General features: G+C 48.2%; 3 protein-coding genes and 1 non-coding gene across 15 annotated transcripts in view; 1 reads left to right on the top strand and 3 right to left on the bottom strand.

The window, feature by feature from the left end:
- Nucleotides 1–5,964, bottom strand: part of KNL1 (kinetochore scaffold 1) — a 30,388-nt gene extending 24,424 nt beyond the window's left edge. The window contains exons 1-4 of one of the 3 annotated variants that reach the window (XM_075163657.1): nt 5,773–5,964; nt 2,130–2,199; nt 1,657–1,696; nt 1,357–1,416 (exon numbers count right to left, since the gene is read on the bottom strand). In XM_075163657.1, coding sequence (XP_075019758.1) covers nt 1,357–1,416; nt 1,657–1,696; nt 2,130–2,164 — 135 coding nt within the window. In that variant the 5' untranslated portion in view covers nt 2,165–2,199; nt 5,773–5,964. Of the gene's footprint in view, nt 1–1,356; nt 1,417–1,656; nt 1,697–2,129; nt 2,200–3,013; nt 3,632–5,412; nt 5,646–5,772 lie in introns of those variants that run through there. The other 2 variants (XM_075163658.1, XM_075163656.1) reach the window with 2 other exon arrangements.
- A 316-nt stretch (nt 5,965–6,280) lies between these two features.
- Nucleotides 6,281–6,362, top strand: TRNAS-GCU (transfer RNA serine (anticodon GCU)). Its single transcript has one exon. It is a non-coding gene; the product is annotated as a tRNA-Ser (tRNA).
- A 2,191-nt stretch (nt 6,363–8,553) lies between these two features.
- On the bottom strand, nt 8,554–12,931 carry RPUSD2 (RNA pseudouridine synthase domain containing 2). Of its 4 annotated transcripts, none has more exons than XR_012675833.1 (4): nt 12,470–12,928; nt 11,833–12,129; nt 9,431–11,119; nt 8,554–9,118 (listed from the first exon to the last, which is right to left on the bottom strand). XR_012675833.1 is itself a non-coding variant. In XM_075163642.1 (3 exons), exons 1-3 carry the CDS (start codon nt 12,860–12,862, stop codon nt 10,307–10,309), a joined length of 1,503 nt encoding a protein of 500 aa, XP_075019743.1. In that variant the 5' UTR covers nt 12,863–12,931; the 3' UTR covers nt 8,554–10,306. The 4 variants fall into 4 exon arrangements, 1 of the variants encoding a protein (XP_075019743.1); XR_012675834.1 differs by having other exon boundaries at nt 9,741–11,119; XR_012675835.1 differs by having other exon boundaries at nt 9,798–11,119.
- A 370-nt stretch (nt 12,932–13,301) lies between these two features.
- LOC142088368 (protein-L-isoaspartate(D-aspartate) O-methyltransferase-like) lies at nt 13,302–19,174 on the bottom strand. 7 transcript variants are annotated; one of them, XM_075163646.1, is made up of 10 exons: nt 19,064–19,174; nt 18,397–18,490; nt 18,180–18,318; nt 17,188–17,292; nt 16,616–16,647; nt 16,007–16,111; nt 15,219–15,339; nt 14,505–14,590; nt 14,145–14,314; nt 13,302–13,823 (listed from the first exon to the last, which is right to left on the bottom strand). In XM_075163646.1, the coding sequence occupies exons 3-10, from the start codon at nt 18,292–18,294 to the stop codon at nt 13,811–13,813; spliced, it is 747 nt and encodes a 248-aa protein (XP_075019747.1). In that variant the 5' UTR covers nt 18,295–18,318; nt 18,397–18,490; nt 19,064–19,174; the 3' UTR covers nt 13,302–13,810. The 7 variants fall into 7 exon arrangements, with proteins under 7 accessions (XP_075019747.1, XP_075019748.1, XP_075019751.1 ...); XM_075163647.1 differs by having other exon boundaries at nt 18,180–18,315; XM_075163650.1 differs by lacking the exon at nt 18,397–18,490.
- Nucleotides 19,175–19,207: the final 33 nt, after the last annotated feature.

Genomic DNA, 19,207 nt, shown 5'->3' with positions numbered 1-19,207 from the left:
ACTTTGTGAGAACTGCCTGGTTTCAAACACAAGAAGCAGAATACCAGTTATAAGGATCTTTGTCTGGCATGTTGTCTGGCATACTAGGGAAAATATAGGTAGTTGCTTAGCAAGAGAGTTGCAGGATTTTTTTTTTTTTAGTTTTCTGTTACAGGAACTGAAAAGAATACAGTAATAATGGTTTGTCTTTATGGGAGAAAGGGAAGGATTCATGAAAGAATCAAAGTCGCAATTTTCCTATAGAAATGTTTAAATGGTGTCACTGACTACATGATCATACTAATGCAATGTTACAAGGTATGTAACAATGCAGTATCACGTATACTGGAAAGCTAATTCATCAGACCACTGCTGTGCAGTTGTCTGCAGTAGGCTTCCCTAACTAAATAGCTCAGTGTTAGGACAGCGGAACACCTGTTTAAGAAAACACAAAGTATTAACATCCCCAGCACTACCCGTTATATGCACATGACTAACAAAACCTGTAAAATACTTTTTTCTTTTTTTAAATCATGTCAGCAACACAAGCAGTTATGAATGATATCACACTACTGTGTGTGATAGTCTTCTATTGCTCATTAGTGGTACTGTCCATGATTGTTAACAGGTATTACAGTTTAAATGAAGACTGTGAGCCACTCTTCATACGCAACCCTGTTTTGAAATAGATGTGTTGCGCATAAATATTTCAGGCTCATATTTTGTATTCTAAAGAAATTATCAGAGGCTTTTTCTCTGAAAGCCTTATATGCTAAAAATGAGTTTTCGAGTTCTGTAATCAGCAACAGGTAAATCATATAAATATATGATGCAACTAGAACATTAGTCCATAGAACACACCCTAGGTAGAAATGTCATTTAAAAAGAAAACCAAACTGAACAGGCCTATAGTTACGATTTCTAAGAAACAACAGACACTATAAACATGAAATATATTCTGTATGTATTTCTGGAAGAAAATGGTTTTTTTTTAGCTTTTACTTTAAATAAATTGGCAGGCTGGCTTTTTTTTTTCAGATGTAAAACCATCTTACTGGCTATACCAGTCTGTACACTGGTGGATCAAACTTCAAGTCAAATGGACTACAGCAAGAGCAAGTCATGCCTATTAATCTCTGTTTATTCCTCTTTTCTTGAAAGAAGAAATATTCTGATGTAAAATAGAAGTAAAAAAATGGAAGAAAAACTTGATGGATTTCTTACAATATTTAGTACTCCAAACATTATCCTCCTAAGCAGTTATTACAAGAGTTTTTACACCTGCATTATTCTAGTGACACAGTTTATTCAGCGACAAATTGAGGAGCAAACTGAAGATGTTAAGAGCATCAGCAAGAAAGGACTTAATAGACCTACCTCCGTCAATTCATTCCCATTTCCCAGATCATCAAGAGGATTTCGCGGAGCCTTTAAAATCTAAAAGAAAATATAATAGTTGAGAAGATCAGCTCTGACAACAAGAACTGATTACTTGGCTGGAGAGAGTTTATAAGAGCCACCAGTGCCCCGGTCAATCATATCAATCTAATAGGCTCTTTCTTTGCTTTTGGAATGCTTTTCTTCAACTGTGATGAGAAAACAAGTTTCTCTTTACAGCTTCCCTTTCTTTCCTCCACTCACATGGTTTTCTTTTGAGAAATGCCTTAAGTTACTCACAGAGGACAGTCGCTTCCCTCTGATGTGCTCTGTATTATCACTGGAGGGGAAAAAAAAAGAAACAGATATTAGGGCATCAACTTGAACCAAGATGTATTTCTTGAACAGTACTGCCACGTTTTTGAGGTTAATAAATTGATTTCTCCATTATTTTTACAAGTGTGAAATTAAATAAACAAGCTTGCTTGGAATAGATCATTCATTCCAGACTAGTTCCCAAAAATAAGCTTTGGAAAATTCAGCAGATTGCCCTCCAAACCCTATGGTCAGTTAGTCTCCAGAAAATCCACTGCTATGAAATTTCCTCAGAGCTTTCCTACCCACGATCAAAGAATCACCCTATTCTTCTTCTTCACAATGGAAAACACATTTCATACAAGAGACGCTGATGTGCACACAGGGATTAAGAAAAGTTTTGCCTCTAAACGACAGTATTTATACCACAATAAAATTCTTAGAAGGTTTCAACTTACTTTTCCATGTTAGGGTCTGCATAAATCTTGTCCATTTCTGAAGGATGTGCTTTTCCTATAAAATACAGTACTGAAATCCAAAAATGTTAGTGAACCTCAGTACGAAAATTGCACAAAACCACAACCAGATACTAGCCTTAGACGCTGTAATTTTTCTCTCCATCTTTCTCTAGTCACAGAAATGCACTGAAGCATAATAGGCCTCTCAAGTCCACGTTTTTCTGTTATATATCATATTATAAAACAACTGTGCTACGGTTTAAGTCTTACTGGTTAGGCGTCCTTTTATTTAAAGTTAAGATTTGGTAACTGTTGGAGATGTGATCAAACCTTATACAATACAAAGTTTGCTAGGTTGCTCTGACACACAAGACAATTTTTCAGTCAATACTTCCCTCACCCCAAGAATATCATATGTCCATGCAAATAACTCCCGCTAGCACAGAAAACTACAATGCTTAGCAAAAGTTGCATAAGGGCATAAAATGAATGCCAGTGCTAACACAGACTTAATATTGCCTAACATTTCTTGTAAACCGCAACAAAATTCAAGGCTTTGAATACCAGGTTAATAGTCCTCATAACTTCAGTCTCCCATGGACCTGACAAAGACCTGACAAAGACCACCAAGAAAATGTACCACAGAATCAACAGTATAAGATTAATATGTGCAATTTTCTGTGCTATTTCCTAGATTTCAATGATGATCTGTATCTACATGCATCCCTCCATCAATAACTATGCACAATATACTTACGGGAGAGCTATAAGCAATCTGACAGCATTTATCACGTTACTTTATTCTCCCCTTGCTAAACCTCAGCAAGCAACGTTGTAAGAGAAACCCTTGCCTAAGCAAGGATTAAGTGATTTGTAAAACTTACAATTAAGTTTTGCGATTAGAAATAGAGAGATCTGCACAGAACTGCTCATCTTTTGCATTTCACAGAATCACAGGCTCTCAGGTCTGCAGGGACCTCCGGAGATCACGCAGTCCACCCCTCTGCTCAAAGCTACAGCAGGTCGCTCAGGACATTGTCCATTCCAGGTCTGAGTATCTCCAAAGAGGAAACCCCACAGTCTTTCTGGACAACCTTCACTGTTCCAGCTTCACTGCATTTGTTTCCCCACTTAGGTTTAAATGGAATTTCTTGTATTTCAGTTTGTGCCATTGCTTCGTGTTCCTTCACTAGATACAACTGAGAAGAGCCTGGCTGCATCTTCTTTAAACCCTCCCATCAGGTGTTCATACACATTGGTAATTTCCCTCTGATAAGCAACATCCACTGCTCTCCCCTTGTCCACCAAGCCAGTTACCTCATCGTAGGCAATTTAAACCACAAACTGACTCTTAGTTTTGAAACAAAGAAGTCTCCGAAAAACTCTCTAAGACTCAATTTAGAGTTTTAGAAAGCAGGTATTCTTTATTGCAGTGCTGGACACACAGGGGATTGTTCCGCCTACTGTGCATGCCAAATCACGTAACCATAGGGGTTAAATGCAATTAGAGTATACATATTCATTACATTTCTGAAAAATAATCTAAATATTCATGTTATTTCCCTGGATTCATTAACATATGCAAATGTCCCCGACGCATGTGCCCTTGTGCTTTTTGGTGGTCTTTCGGGGTCCTCTGGTGGTCGTCGATAGTCTTCATCACAGTGCCCTCTGGTTGAATTCAGTCTTTACGCATGCTCCGTTAGTCCCTTGGCTTAGTTTACATGTTTTTCACTTGTAACAAGCTAGCTTATTCCTGTATACCTTCCCTATCAACCTTACAAGGTTAGCTTCTCCATCTAATTAACGTAAAGTACAAAGTTTCAAGGCTCTTTCATCTATTGAATGTCCGGCCTATCTATTCATGAAGCATTCCTAACCCATCTACATCATTCGAACCAAGGAATCTCACGTCTCTTCACTGTTCCTTTCCTTCCTTATAAGGTTGTTCCGTTTCCATGGTTACTGCTTACTGGAGCCTAACAATGCTTTCAAGATACACAATTTATCTACATACCTACCAACACAACACCTGTTAGTTACCTAACTTTAAACAACAAATCTTAACAAACTATATCCCCTACATCAATTTGAGACTTATGATATTGCTCCCTATCAGTTTCCAAGCTAAAACTAAGCCTTATGTAGGAAGAAGAAATCTCTAGATTTAGCAAAATGCTAAATCACATAAAATGCTATTGCATATTATTGCTCTGCTCAGAAGGCAGAGCAGAGTTTGAAATATGGGAGGAGGGAAAAGGAACAATCTTTTCAGAAATATCAGTTTGCTCAAAGACGATGTTAAGGCAGGGCAAGAAAGCATGATGAGAAAACTTAACCAACAGATTTTTTTCCCAGTAAATTTCTGTTTGCTTAAACAGAAAAAAAAAAGAACGATTCTGAAGACACCATTAAATGTGAAGGTGTGGCAAATAAGAGCCAGAGAAGTTTCCCAGAATGCCATTGTACTTGTAGACAGAAGCTGATTTCCTGAAACGAAATTTATTAATATTCTTGTTTTGGTTTTGCAGAGTAATTCCTCTCACCAAAGATGTAGCAGGTTTACGTTAGTACCAGTCAAAAAGGAAGCCTGCGCCTCTGAGACAACAGAACCAAGACACTGCTTTCAGGCAGGCATCCCGACAGCGGCTCCCCGGCCGGCAGCCTGCACGCTTTGCACATAAGAACTGCTGTACTGGATCAGACTGAACACAGCCAAGAAGCAACATAAAAGATGATTGTGCAGGAGAAGAGCAAAAGAACATAGCAGCGCTATGGAAAGCCTCTGCTTTAGGAGGTCTACTAGTTTAGTCTGCTATTAGGAGGTCTATTAATCTGGAATTCACATCCCAATCAACACGCTCAGTGGTCATTCTCTAATCCTTCTTTGAACTTATTTACTTATCTTTGACCTGCAAGGATATGGCAGCAAGTTGAAATGCTTTGTTATTCTCTTATGAAAAAGCATCTCTTTTTATTCTTATAAATTATTCTTGATAATTAAGTACCGCTCAGTTCCACACTGTGAACATGAAGAATCATTCCATGATTTTTTTTCAATTAATTCATGATCGTATAGATGCCCACCCAAGCCCTCCTCCGTCTTCCCTCCCTTTAAGGGTAAGAATCTATTTAGTCTCTCTTTGCGATTCCTTTTTGTTCCCGGGCTGTTTCCCTCACGGTGCCCTGTGTTGTTTGCTTTACCGCCCTGACAGGTCTGACAGCCGGGGAGCCCTGTCCAGAACGACCTCCAAATGCTAATTTACATCTCATCGTCACTTACAGCGATGCTTTCCCAAACGTGAATTACTTCGCGTTGATCAGGACTGCATTTATGGGTCAGTTTATCAGACGATTCCCCTCAGGCTTCGAGGCTGTCCCCGACTCCAACTACCCCAGCTGAAATCTCCTCAGGCCCGGGCTCGGTGCCGCTCAGCCCTCCTTCCACCTCGCTCCTAAAGGCGCCAGGCGTGTGGGGGAGGCCTCTCCTCCCGCCCTTTGTCAGCCCTCCCCTCACCGGTCGTTACCCTCAGGATCCGCCCCAGCGACAGGCAACGGCCGTCGCCTCAGGCGCTCCCGCGCTCCCCCAGCCCGGCCTCTTCTCGCCTTCTCCCCGCCGGGACCCGTCCGCGGCCGCTCTCACCCGCTGCTCCGGACACAGCCCTCCCGCCTGCCGCCGGCAGAGCGCTCCCCTCTCCTCTCCGCCGCTGTCCCCCGGCCTCCGGCTCCCATAAGGCTGGGCCGCCGCCGCCGCTTCGCTATTTAAATCTAACCGCCGCCTCGCGCGCCTGCGCCCCGCGCCAAATTGCCGTTGTGACGACAGAAGAGTGGCGCTCTACGGCTGCCGCCGTACAGCATGGCGCCCCCCAGCGCTCCGTACAACATGGCGGCCTCAGCGGAATCAGCCCGGTGCCTGCCATTTCAGTATTCCCCCTCGCCAGCACGCCCCGCAGCCGGAGCGATGCGGCTGGCGCGGCAGCGGCCGGCCGGCGCAGGGTTGCTCGGTCCCCGCGCGGTGGCCTCACTCTGCCGTGTGCCAGCGAAGGGCCGAGCAGCCGGCGCCATCTCGCAGAGGCAGCGGCGGGCGGAGGAAGATGCCAGGAGCGGTCGGTGTTCTTTCCTATAGGCCGGGGGAAGGACAAGACTGTCGTGACGAGGTGGCCGAGTGGTTAAGGCGATGGACTGCTAATCCATTGTGCTCTGCACGCGTGGGTTCGAATCCCATCCTCGTCGGGAAATTAAGTTTTGCCCTCAATTTTTTTTCCCCCACCGCGGACCGAGGCGCTGGGGGCCGCTGGCTCACGGCCCGCTCAGGGCGCGGCCCGTCAGCCCCGGCGAGCTCCCGCCCGCCCGCGGCAGCCCGGGGACCGCGCTCCGTACCGCGGGGAAGGGCGTGAGGGGAGGCGGGGGCTGCGGGCGGGCCGCTGCTGAGGGGCAGGCCCCAGTCGGGGACACCCCTCCGGCTCCCGCCGCCCCGGGCTGATACTTCAACCGCTCCGGAAAGAAGGGGAAGGGAAGCTGCCGCCCGGGGCAGCCAAGGCGGTGCCAGGAGAGTGTCCCGGGGGTTTGGGTGTGCGGATCCCTGCGGGGCTGGCAGGGCTGCCAGATCGCCGCCTTCCCGGGGTAGGCCGCCTTCCCGCTCTCCCCCTCAGGGAGCGGCCGTGCTCCGGCGCCGCGAGGAACAAACCACTTCTGGGTCTCTCCTTGCAATCCCAACAGAGCCTGGTGTTCGCGCTGGCCTGGGCCTCGGCGGGAGCTTTGGGTGAACGTTTGCGAGATCAGGGGCTGAGGGAGCTCCAGCCAAACCCATCCCGGCATCTCACTGAAAAGTACGTCAAGGTTTGCTTCAGGGAAATAATTAGTGCACTTGGCCTTGCTTTTCATAGTTACAATGATTTAAAAAGCGTGAGTGATTGTATTGAAGAGACACAGGAAAGCTTTTCCTCTCTGCCTAATCCATCAATAGTTAACTTGTGAACAAGCCTGGAGTAGAAGTTAATGAAACACAGAGCTCCCACGAGAGAGCCCCGCTCCACGGGTTAAACGCACCCCCGCAGCGCGGGAAGGGGCCTCTCGCACGTCGCTTGCTGGAACAGCTCTGCGAGCCCTCCAGGCGTATGGTACGGCAGATTTAACTACACTTAAATCCTTGAGAAATTAGATTATACTAAATCCCATGCAGAGAATGGCCAGATCATGACTCCGTAGCCTCACAAATGGCACCCAGTTAAAACACAGCTGGAAAAGCGTGATCCTGTGGAAGATGGGCATCTTGGTGATGTTTTAGGGGTTAATCCTGAGTCAATCCTACACAACCACAGCGAAGTTCCCAGGAGGGTTGGTTTGTATAGATAGCTGCTTTAGCTGCTGGTGAGATGCACGTTCTCCCGCTCCTTTTCCATAGCTTAAAAAGATGTATCAAAACAAAACTGTCCTAGAAAAAGGACTTCTTCCAGCACCTACACTTTGTACAGATAACTTTATGCCCACAATCACCCCACAACCAGGACACAATATTTACGCAGGCCTAATCTCAGATGGGAATTTATCACAAGACATCTCTAATAGTAACACTTTCCCTATTAGCAAAACCGCAAACGCCGACTCCTTGTGCGTGTTTACAGCACGTATGGGCCGGACACCAGCTCTGACGGGAAACAAACAGAAATGCGATGCAATTGGTGGTAGGCTCCTTCTGAAATCAACCTTAATTTTTCACTGTTCAAAGTGTAGTGAAAACAGAAGCCCTGGGGTTTCTTGACCAGCAAGGTGTGACAATTAAAAGATGCTAACTGCAGTCATTATGCAGAGCCAGAAAAAGGAAAAACACAGCACTGAGCTCCAGTTCCACACCAGGCCCTTTGGCCATCGTCTCCATCTGCTGGCACAAGTCAGTAAAATCCCTTTCCGATGCTTAATTCTTACACAGAGGAAAAAAAAACATGCAAGAACAAAAAAAAACCCAAACCAAACAAACACACAATGTAAGTTGGGACACCTCAAAGTAACTTAAAACTATTGCCCCCAAATCTACTACCCTTCCCTTGCGTCTAAAGCTAGTAACAGCTGCAGACACCCTTATTTGTACACTGAGGGTGCCCAAGTTTCAATGACAGTTACATGAAATATGTGTTTCAGTGTTTGAAAAATCTGGATGACACTAGTTGTTAGCATCATCTCTCAAATACAAGGGACTTTTTGTCTCCTTTGTTTAACAAGCTGCCTGTAGCTAAGTACTAGACCTGGCCTTAATACATGATGGCAGGAAAAAAATAAAATCAAATCTGTGGACAATTAGAATCATGAGAGTCCCTTGGCAGGATGTGGAGGAGCAAAGCTCAAGCCTGAGTGAACTTCTATGGAAACATTCAACACCTCAGACGGATGATCCAGGAGAGAAAGAAATCACTTGGCTACTTTGAGCTACTGGAAGAAGTAAGCACTGGTTTGTTCTGTTTTGGTACGCAAGTCCTGATCCTGGTAACATCATCAAGAAGTGATTCTAGGAGCCTTGCCAAGGAGGAAGGTCGTCATTCCTGCGGGCCTGGCCACCCTTAGGTCCCCAGCATCCCACTCACAGGCACCTGTGAAGCAGGGAGTTCTCCAGTAACCTGTGTGAAATGGGCAAACTGGTGATAAAAGATCTGCAGGAAAACCGCGTCTTGGGGGGCTGAGAAACAGCTAGAGCTCCTAGAGCACAGCACAAGGAGAGATCATCTGAGACCGGACCACACTCCAGCAAGGCTGTTGCCACACTTGCTGAATAATATCAGCTCCTCTGGATTCCTTTCACCTTTAAAAAAGGCTGCTTTAATATTTTAGAAGTGTAGAACGCTGCATGCGCCCTGTGTAGGAATGGGTGTGGAGAGACATGGATGTGGAGTGACAGGGCTAGAGAGCACCGTCTGCCAACAGCCCTGAAACAGCACGGCTCTTCCCAGGTAAAGGCTCTGATTGTCTGCAGCAGTCAGTGGAGCTGGTCATTACCACTGGTGACACATACAGAAAAGAGAAAAAAAAAAAAGATAAAAAAAGAACTTGAGACATCAGAATTATTACAATAACCCTCCCAGAGGCCGAGAAGCAACCATATAAACACTGATGAAAATAAGAACTATAGTGATATTCATCATCCTGGAAACATATTAATATAAAATGTATTTAAAAAGTCATCTGGTTCATAAAACAGCTTTTGTTTTTCTTTAAAGCTGATTGTCACACTGAAGCGATATTAAAAACAATTCCACACCCATCAGAAACAGTTTTTTTAAAAAAAAAAAAAAAGAAGTTGGCAGACTGACCTCTACTTTGGATTTTTGCTCAAGTATGAAGATGTTCTCAATGAGGCATAAGGGACAGAGATGGATAGGTTCTCAGAAGAGAAGCCAGATGTTTCTGAGAGGGCAGGAGATACATCGCAGGGGAAGTAGCAGAACAGAATGGCAAAATCTACTAAATCAGCCTCCTTATAAATCTCACAAAGACAACATCTGGGGACTAGTACCTCCAAAAATAGGCCCAATATAAAGAGATCAATCCTAGAGTTACTAACTTTAAATTAAGTCATTATTTGAACCAATTCTGAAAGAGCAATTTCAAAGCAAAGTCTACCTTGCTGACAAACAGTAAGCACAAAATGGATCAGCTTCACAGTGCTCTCATTTTTACCTTATGCTGTTCTCAGTGATAATGTTTGGGTTTTAAAATCAGTCTGACAATACAATACAGTAAAAAGTTTTGTGTACGACATGACATCCAGCATATTGAACGACATTCCAGCAGCTCTTTTTGTAAGTTGCAAGAACATAGCAGGCCAGAAGAAAAATCAGTTGCTGACACTTAAGTGCATGCACCTAATTATCTGTGTGGATAATTGACAGCAGACCCAGAATACGTTGAGGTGAAAGGCAAAGTGCCCGTGCCGAGGGATGTTTGTTGCCCTGAAGTGCTAGCTCACCAAAGGGCAACATAAATCTAGTGTCGTAGCCCCGTCTTCCTGCTCATCTTTTACAGTGCCTGTCGGCAGTCAGGACAGTTCTCCAGCCCCAACAATCCTTCCCGCCCCATCTCAAGTCACGGGCAGTTTGTTCACCTCGATCACATTGAGAAAGTAAATCTTGGGTCTTTACAAGACGCTTTCCTGGCCAGCAATGTCCGTAGGTGTCAGATGTCCCGGGTCACTCCTCCCAGTCTTCCATTGCCCACTCGGGCATCTTGGAGCAATACTCAAACTCCGCTCCCTTATAGCGCAAGGCATGTAGGTACATCACCAGATCCTTGGGAGATGGGTCCCGCCTTGTAATTTTACACTCCACGCATAAAGGGTCCTTCTCTTCTGAACTCTCTCCTCCCGTTTGCCCGCCCCGATTCTCACATGAACCGAGTTCTTCATTTTTTTCAAGCATTTCCAAGTTGGTATCAGAGTTCAGCGGACAAGCTGCGATGTCATTTCTCTCGGGATCCTTAGCATCCCTCTCAGGGTCCTTAGTACCCTTGGCAGGGCAGGAGTTCTCATTTATAGGATCAGCTTGCGCAGACTTTGTGCAATCACCTGAATTACCAGAGTCTTTATTTTCAGCGTTGGAGTTCAAGTCCTCCTCCAAAATACCCAAGATATCCAGGCTTTGTTTGGAACGATGCTCCTCTACTAGCGCCTTAAGGAGTTCTTCATCCGTTTTATCGATCTTGCCACCTTTCCCCCTGTCGGGGCCCCAGGCTTCCATATTATAGATGGGGTCGTTGACAATAGGATGCCCCAAATACTGCAAATGGACCCGGATCTGGTGCGTGCGGCCAGTACGCGGAAGACACTTGACTACGCTGGTCTTGCCGTTATAACTGAGTCTCTGGAAGATGGTTTTGCAGAATTTCCCTTTGGGGTCCACGCGGCACACTCCCACTTTGTAAGAAACAACCAGTATGGGCTCTTCACAGACCACTTCGTGTTCTGGAAACTCTCCCACCACACGACAGACATACTCCTTTTCCAGCTACGGGAGACACGAGAGTAATTCTCAGAAAACAGAGCAGAAAACTGTCTCTGTCCTGATTACACCTGAGTCCCATCCTAGCTACTCCCCTCTCTCCCCAATGAAATACATTTGTAGGCAACATACTGCCAAAATTTTATTACAACTGAACAAGAAAGGGAAAAAAAATAAAATCAGCTATTTAAAGCCAAATTTCTCTCACACTTTCCCCAACTAGTCAGGAAATCAAGAACGCAAGGGCCTGGCCTATTTTCCTCGCATTAAATTCAAGAGCTACCTCTCAGTGACCTTCAGCTTATGGCCTTGAAGCAAATCCTGGAAGCTAGTACCCTACAGCTACAGCTCTGTTTGGGTCAAGATCCACTGGAAAAAATGAGAAAACTTCTAAAACTTGTAAAATTGAAAAAGTATTAGATGACTGACCCACTTCCACTTACTGCTCTCTAACCGGTTTGCACAATCCCAGTCAGTTTGCACAGTCCCTTGGGGAAGCAGATCCCTTTCAATCTAATATTACCAAAATCAATTAAATTTTTAGTCAGTCTTTTTCTCTTGATGCCTCTCATGCTTAATACAATAAGAACAGTAAGGTGACCACAAGTTGTTTTGGGAACTTGGTCTTGTTTAGACCAAAAATTTGGCTGACTTTGGACCTGTTTCAAGAAAATACCACGCAAGAGTCTCCAAAAACTAGCACAGCCCTTAGCTCTCACCTGTCTCTCCCGAACCTGCTCATCGATCCTCTTGGATACTTCTGCGGTCTTGGCAAACATAAGCACTCCTGAGGTCATGCGATCGAGTCGGTGAATGGTATGCAACTCCTTCAGGTCGTGCTCTTTGCCTAGGATGAAGATGACTGTGTTGTGACGAAACCTGCCGCAGGGATGTACTGGCAAAGAGGAGGGTTTGTCCACCACCACCACCTCGTTGTCCTCCACCAGGATCTGGATAGGCTGGGCAGTGACCGGCGGCTCATGGCGATGCACTGTATTCCTGAGAAAATCATTATTCTGCAAGAAAGACAGACAATTAGCGTGAATCCAGCCTGCATAACCACCCCACCTGGCCACACACAATGGGGGCTTGATATTGCGGGAGGGGGGGAATGAAAGCCCATTGTCCTGGAACCCAGGATTTAGCACAACAACTCTGCGCATCGCCATTTGAACGCCATAACCTGTTTATCTCCCGATTCCCTTTGAACACCGCAGGCACCAGCACCACCGCCGGTGGTGATCGTCGGGGCGATGCTCATTGCTAGAGCCCAGCCAGGGTCTCCCACGTTGGGTTACCGGCCTGACACACCACGCTCATTGGCGGCGCCCGGCCCCGGCGGCGCGGGGTGCCCACCTTGAGCACGACGTCCAGGTCGCGCACGGGCTCCTCGTTGAGGCGGAGGCGGCCGGCGCGGGCGGCGGCGCGGTAGTAGGCGAGGGGCTGGGCGCGGAACTCGGTGCCGAAGACGTGCAGGAGGCTGCGGCCCACCCAGCGGCCCTTGCAGTAGGTGCGGAAGTCGAAGTAGTAGGGCCGCACCTTGCGCAGCCCCCTCTCGAAGTAGTAGGAGGTCTCGGCGAAGTGCGCCGCGCCGAAGCTCACCCCCGTGCTCAGCTTCCGCGGCGGCGGCACGTAGCGCTCCCCGGCCGCCAGCCGCCGCTTCTTCGGGGCCGGCGCGGCTTCCTCCCTGTCCCCGGGGCCCGGCTGCTCCCCCCCGCCGCCGCTCGGGCCGGGGCCCGGCTCCGCCATGCCGCCGCCGCGGGGAAGGAGGGGGCGCGGCGGCTGGGCCCCGCTCCGCGCCGCCGAGCACAGCCGCGCTGCCCGCACCGCGCCGGCGCGCCGCCTGCCTGCCTCCCGCGCGGCGCACGGCGTGACGCGTGGCGGCGCGACCAACCGCCGCGAGGCCACGCCCCCCGCGCTCGCGCGGCGGTCACCTCTCCCCTTCCCGCCCCCCCATCGCCTCAGGTGAGGGCTCGGCGCGGGCAGGAGGCGGCGGCGGCGGCGCCGAGCCGGACGCCTTTATGTACCGGACAAGGCGGCGGTTCCGCCCGTGCAGCTGTCCCGGAAGGGCCCCTCGCGTCTCACTGCGGCCCACCCGCCGCTCTTGAGCCCCCCCATTCAGCCGCCCGTGCGGCCGGGCGCCGGCGGGGAAGGAAGGGCGCACAAGGGAAAAGGCGAGAGACCGGGATTTTTCTTAACCCCAAAATTCTGTGTTGCTGCCAGAGATTGAATTAGTTGATGCAAGACAGGAAGGGAACACACTCCCATAATTAAACTTTGACAAATCAGGGTAGATCGCTGCTCTGAAACAGTAATTGCATCTTATTTTCTTCAAGCATTAGGCAGAGTAGTCAATATTAAAGAGTATTTTTAGTGAAGGTTTAAGTATTCCTGTCTGCTTTCGGAATTCTCTGTGAATAGATGTTATCTACAGCTTATCAGAGAGGACTGCTGGACTCATCCGGATCCACTCACGGTCTGGAACCAGACCTGGCCTCCGAGAGCCTGCCCCTGCTGCTGGGGAAACACCCTTCTCCCCCTCCCTCCCTAACGAGCTCAGCTAAGGCAGAACTTGCCTTCGCAAGCACGTCCACTGATAAAGCTTCCGTTCAAAAAGCAAAACCATACAGACCATCTACAGTCATAAGTCCCATTCATGAGCTTTCTGAGGTCACTTTAGAGATATCCATCCATCTGTCAGAATTCATCCCTGAGGCAAAGAAAAACCAAGAGTTACTATTCGTGGCCTTCAGTTCAGCGACAGAATCAGCACGGCTACGGTGTTTATGAAGGTGCCCCAGGAAAAGAAGAAAGAAAAGCTCAAGTCCTCAGTCTGCAAGCCCTATCTAAGAGAAAATACATCCTGCTCTCCTGCTGTGCCTTACCACAGACAAGCCTCTTTCTTCTCTTTCCTTACAAACAGCATCTGCTAGGAATCCAGGACTGTCAGTAAAGCCAGCAGTCAAGGAGAGCAAGCTCACAGGGACAGCTGTGAGGAAGAAACGTTCCTCAAGGGAGAGCAAATTTTTACCGAGGCCACTGCTTTTCCTTATCTGTCAGAGGAACGTAGATCACGCCCATCAGTTGCGTTTCGATGATCTGCCCGTCGCTGGTTTTGTCGTACTGCATCAGAACTTGGTTTGCGCCTTCGGGACCAACAGGCAATATTAACCGACCTCCTGGCTTCAATTCATTCAGCAACTGGCAAGCAGAGAAATCAGAATCAGCAGAGCCAAAAAAAGACACAACAGAAATAAGCCACGCTGTGAAGGTCACGACACCTTGACAAGCACAAGCTTGCCAGCTCCATATAAGACAGACAGAAAAAGAAGCTTCCAGTGGTTCCCTAATTAGTTTTCCCACAACAAACACCCAGCATGACCACTCTTACCTCCTTTGGTACAGTTGCTGCTGCCGCTCCAACGTGAATGGCGTCATAAGGAGCCTCTTCAGGGTATCCCTGCCTGCCATCTCCAACTACAGGAGGAAGAAGCATGCAGAAGAGACTTTTGTTCTGATAACAACTCCATGCAAAAATAATTCTTCCATTATCCTTTCAACTGAAATCTAGATGATGAAAACTTCATAACACGATTGTGATGCCAATTTGAATTTTGTTGGTTTACTTTTTAAAAAGGGGGAGAGATTTCCAGAACTGAGCCATGCTAGAAGAAGGAACAGTCAAAGCCAGGAGGCCCTTTCAATAACACACGGGCTTTGTGCAGACCCGAGATTCCAGATACAGGAAGAGCTGACTCAAGTTATCCTCCCAAAAAACCACAACAGTGTGTGCAGACCCATTCAAATAAACCCAGAGGTGGCACGACCACTCTCCTCTGAAGAGCGTCTCTTACTGAATTAAGATAATCACTGCACACTTGGAAATAAGGTCTGTAAGGCTGCCTGTAACATTAAATACTACTTGTTTACACCACAGTGTCCAGGTCAGTGTGGCGCAGCGTTTACACAACCAGTGGTTTCTGGCAATACCGTGGCAAGCATCAACACAAACTGGAACAACTGCTTCGAGAAGCAGAGCTCTGCAGGCAGCCAGAGCTAGCGCGTTCATAGGAGAGAACAAGCTTCAGGATCCCAGAGAGCTCACCCACAAGCTTTACACGGCCAGAGCTGAGCAAAGTTGGATCATCTTCTTGGACGTTTCTGATGGATTCATGTACCAGCTCTTTAATGTGCTCTACGCCTACAGCTTTCCCTGTTGGGCCCATCTACAAAGAAAAACAGCAAACACCTAATACCTCCTATATGGTAGATGTATTTTATAGGGCAAGTTACTGTGGGGATTGGAGAATTTCCAGGAAGAAACTTAAGAGCAGAGTTTCTGAACAGGAGGTGCAAATACTCTGCCCCCTTGGTTTAAGGCTGAGTAGTCCCAGTTGTATTAGCTACTCAAGGGATACGCAGGCACTGCCTACGGGGATTCCTAATAATCCTTCATTTCCAAAGAAAAATTATTTGGTAGAATTAGCAGCTTCTGTGGCAGGGCCGGTTCTTGACTAACCAACCTCCTGAGAAGAGTAACTTGACCAGCTTTCTAGCACTTCACAGAAAATAACTTCAGGAGTTTAGAAAACAAAGAAACAGACTGTGACTACTTAAGAAGCAAACTAAAAAGAACCTACAACGGACTTACACAGTAGATTAACACACTCCTCTCATTCTGAACCGGGTTAACACACAAAACATCTCATGGCAGATACAGCATCCTTTTAGATTCCAAAAACTACTGTATTTCATTTTACTACAAGCTGGTCTGGGAAGAGTTTAGCCCCTTCCCCCACTCCCTGCTCTCCCCGCAAGAAGCACGTGCCAGCTATGGCAAGCTACCGCTCCTGATGCGCCTTACTAGCCAGAACTGGAGTCCTGTGAGCTTACCATCCTGGCAAAGCAAGCTGTAAGATATCCACTTCCAGATCCAACATCCAGCGCTTTTGCACCTTCCACAAGCTGATCCTTTAGCAGTTCCAGCGCATGGGCATGCTGTGCGGACAAGTACAAGAAGGTGTGAAACATCCCATTTTAGTTTTCTCTCCTAAAACTTTTTCTTGTTCTAAGCATTATCGGCTCTGATTTAAACACAGCACACCTGGCATTTTGTCTGACACATAAGAGTCAAATTCAAGTGTTTGATCTGGAAGATCTTTTTGCAGAGCAGCATTTAGGAAGAGGTTCAGTAATAAGGTGTGAAGCAGCAGGAAAAAAGGTCTCGTGCAAAAAATGGACAACATTAATGGTTAGCCTCAGTTGCACAGAATTCCTAGCTAAGCATACTCTTAAAGCAACTTAAAGGGTATAGGGCAAACTCTTCTTAAAAAGAAAAAAGCTTCACATATACAGCCCCTAAAGAAACAAGCATGATAATCATGCCCATGGGATCGGTTTCACCTTTCTACTTTAGTATTTAAGAAAAAGAAAAAATAAAATAAAAAATGGCAAACAAACAATTTCCTCCATTTCTGTTAAAAGTGAAAAGTTTCATCTTACCATATGCGGCGCACTGATTGTAGCCTTGTATCCTAAAAGGAAACGAGTGACAAAAGTTATGGGATAAAGAAATTACAATTAAAATTACCCGTGTGAACAGTTCTTTAGTCTCCCCTGCTTTCCCCTAAAAATATGAAAACACTCTTCTCTTTTGCCACACTAAAGCACTTTATTGACTTAAAATCTCCTCCTGTGGGATTACTAACGAGCGCAAGATGGCTGCACAGTGCTGCAGTTCCCCAGCGCTCCAGCCCCCAGCCCGTTCATCAAAACGCTCTGCAGCTCCGGCAGCCTGCGCTCGCTTCCGCTCCCTGAGCAGGACTCGGAGCAATCGATGAACATTTTGAACATGGAAAAGCTGTGTTGTTCTCTCCTCTGGATCCCGCAGTTGAAACACGGGTGGGGTTTGCTCTGCTTGACCTATCGTAAAACTCAGCCACTGTTCTGGGGAGAGAGCACCTCGCACGGAGGACGCAGACCTGCCGAGCCGTCTCCTGCCCCTCTGTCAGCGTGACGAGCACAGTCAACGTGCACACCGTAAAAGTGGTGATGCTTTGCCTGAAGTTACTCACCGATAGATTGAGGAGAATCCATGTATGGGAAATATTTGATGTAGTGACCTCTGTCCGTAGCCAACAGCACATCAAAGACTCGCTGGGATTTAATTATTCCTTTTTCTGGAGAAGAAGGAAAACAGAGACAGAAAGGACTTAAATCCTCAGTACTGGAGCAAGAGATTTGGAGAGGGGGAGTACAGTTCAGGGAGTTAGTGGAACTGGGAGAATTCAACCTTAATAAGTGATCTGAGAAGGGACAGAAGACAAAACTGCAGATGGAAGTGCATCCTTCTCAGTTTCTGCTACACCAAATGAAATCACGTTATGGTCCCAACCATCGGCCCAGTCTCTCTCAGAGGATGGTGACTTACAGCCACAAACATAATGAAAGATCAATAGAGTCACACTTTCACTCCTGGAAGGGGAGACTCCGGTTCAGGTTTCAGGAGCACTGGCACAGTAAGTAAACCAAAGTTAAGAGCGGTGACTGCAGAAACATCGCACATCCCTTCACATCTCTGAGGAAACTCTTATAGGGGAAAAAACAGCTTTAGCAGCAGGGGAAATTCAAAGCCGTTTTTAAGCGCCTTCCAGCCCACTGCCCAGAGCAGAGCGGTAGCACCAAGCGCTACTGCGTCGCAGGGCGCCTCACTGGAGGGGAAGCGCAGACTGCCGGGAATCTACAGGCTCAGAGCGACGTCACGTTGTGCAGCATTTTAAAAGGTGTCACGCATTTACCACTTCGGAGGAGCGGAAGGCGAGCCATGGGTAGTTTTTTCTGCCACTTCTGGCATAACATCTTGTTTCCAATTATAAATAGAACAAGTTCAGACTGGGAATAGACAATTTCAGACTGACATTCAGGCAATATTAACTCCAACATCTCAGAGTGAGCAGCATCACAACGTATCACCGTATAACACTCAATATCCTCACACTGAAGTGCCAAGAGATTCTCTCGGCAGCTTTAGGACGTGCTCTGAACAGGAGCCCACGCCGGTACTCACTGTAGAGGTTGTTGACGAGCTCGGGGTGCGTCTTCCCGCTTGAAGTCCAGGCCATCGTTCTGGCGAAGAGCAGTCCCATGAGTGCGAGCACGGCGCAGCGCAGCGGACAGCTCATCCCACGGAGACGGGCAGCGGCCTGCTGAGAGAGGGAGTTCAAAACCAGCATTCGACAGGCACCCCAGAACTTGCCCTTTCCTCGCTGTGATCTTGCACTTACTATACTATTCGAACCAGGACAGAGCTTGCACGTTACACAGGACCGACCGTCAGCCCCAGAGAATCAACACCGCTACCGTGATGACAGGCACGAGCTGTAAGAAATAACCACCGGCCGGTGCAGTTCTCCGCGTTTGGAACGGCAAATCGTTCCTAAAGCAGCTGCCTCACGCCGAGCCCTCGAGAACCCCGTGACGGGGCTGGGTGGTGGGCGCAGGGCGGGAACGGAGCCCTTTGTCGCCGGGAGCTGCCGGCCGGCGGTGGCAGACGGCCGGGTTAAGCCGCCGCTGCCGTCCTGCTGCCGTGCGGGTCAGGGCGACACCGGCCAGCGGCCGAGCCGCCGGGCGGGGACGAGGCCTGCGCCCCTGCGGAGGGCTCAGGGCCGGGGCGGGGAGAAGGCCGGCACCTCCTCGGAAAGGCCGCGGCGGAGCCGGGGCTGGCAAAGCCGCCGCCGGCGGGAGCGCGCCCCGGGCACCGCAGCCCCAAGACCCGGCCCCTCCCCGGGGCAGCGGCTTCCTCCCCGGCTCGGCTTGCTGGGGAAAGCGGGGCCGAGAGCGCACGGCCGCCGGCCCGCAGCAGGCCCTAGGCCGCGCCGCCCCCGCAGGAGCCTACGGCCACACCGGCCCCGTACCGGTACCGGCCCCGGCCCCGCGCGCCACGGCCCTCACCGCGCAGCCGCACTAGGCCGCCCGCGGCCCGTTGCCAGGTGTAACGGCTCACTCGCCTCCTCCGCGCAGGAAAACTTCCGCCCTTTACCAAGATGGCGCCGGAGCGGATTCAGTGTCCCTCACGCATCCTGCCGATTCCCCGCC

Source organism: Calonectris borealis, chromosome 14, assembly GCF_964195595.1.
Source record: "Calonectris borealis chromosome 14, bCalBor7.hap1.2, whole genome shotgun sequence".
Classification (NCBI taxonomy): Eukaryota; Metazoa; Chordata; class Aves; order Procellariiformes; family Procellariidae; genus Calonectris; species Calonectris borealis.
Note: the sequence above shows the minus strand (reverse complement) of the source record. Positions and strands in the feature narration are given on the sequence as shown.

Excerpts from the sequence above, each read along its gene's own strand:
- RPUSD2 (XM_075163642.1), bottom strand. The coding sequence starts at position 12,862 with ATGGCGGAGCCGGGCCCCGGCCCGAGCGGCGGCGGGGGGGAGCAGCCG. Across the intron at positions 12,130-12,469 it reads ACCTGGACGTCGTGCTCAAG|AATAATGATTTTCTCAGGAA; the intron begins GTGGGCACCCCG and ends TCTTTCTTGCAG. Across the intron at positions 11,120-11,832 it reads AGCAGGTTCGGGAGAGACAG|CTGGAAAAGGAGTATGTCTG; the intron begins GTGAGAGCTAAG and ends TGTCTCCCGTAG.
- LOC142088368 (XM_075163646.1), bottom strand. The coding sequence starts at position 18,294 with ATGAGCTGTCCGCTGCGCTGCGCCGTGCTCGCACTCATGGGACTGCTC. Across the intron at positions 16,112-16,615 it reads CAATCAGTGCGCCGCATATG|CATGCCCATGCGCTGGAACT; the intron begins GTAAGATGAAAC and ends TTGTCCGCACAG. Across the intron at positions 14,315-14,504 it reads CAGCAACTGTACCAAAGGAG|TTGCTGAATGAATTGAAGCC; the intron begins GTAAGAGTGGTC and ends TCTGCTTGCCAG.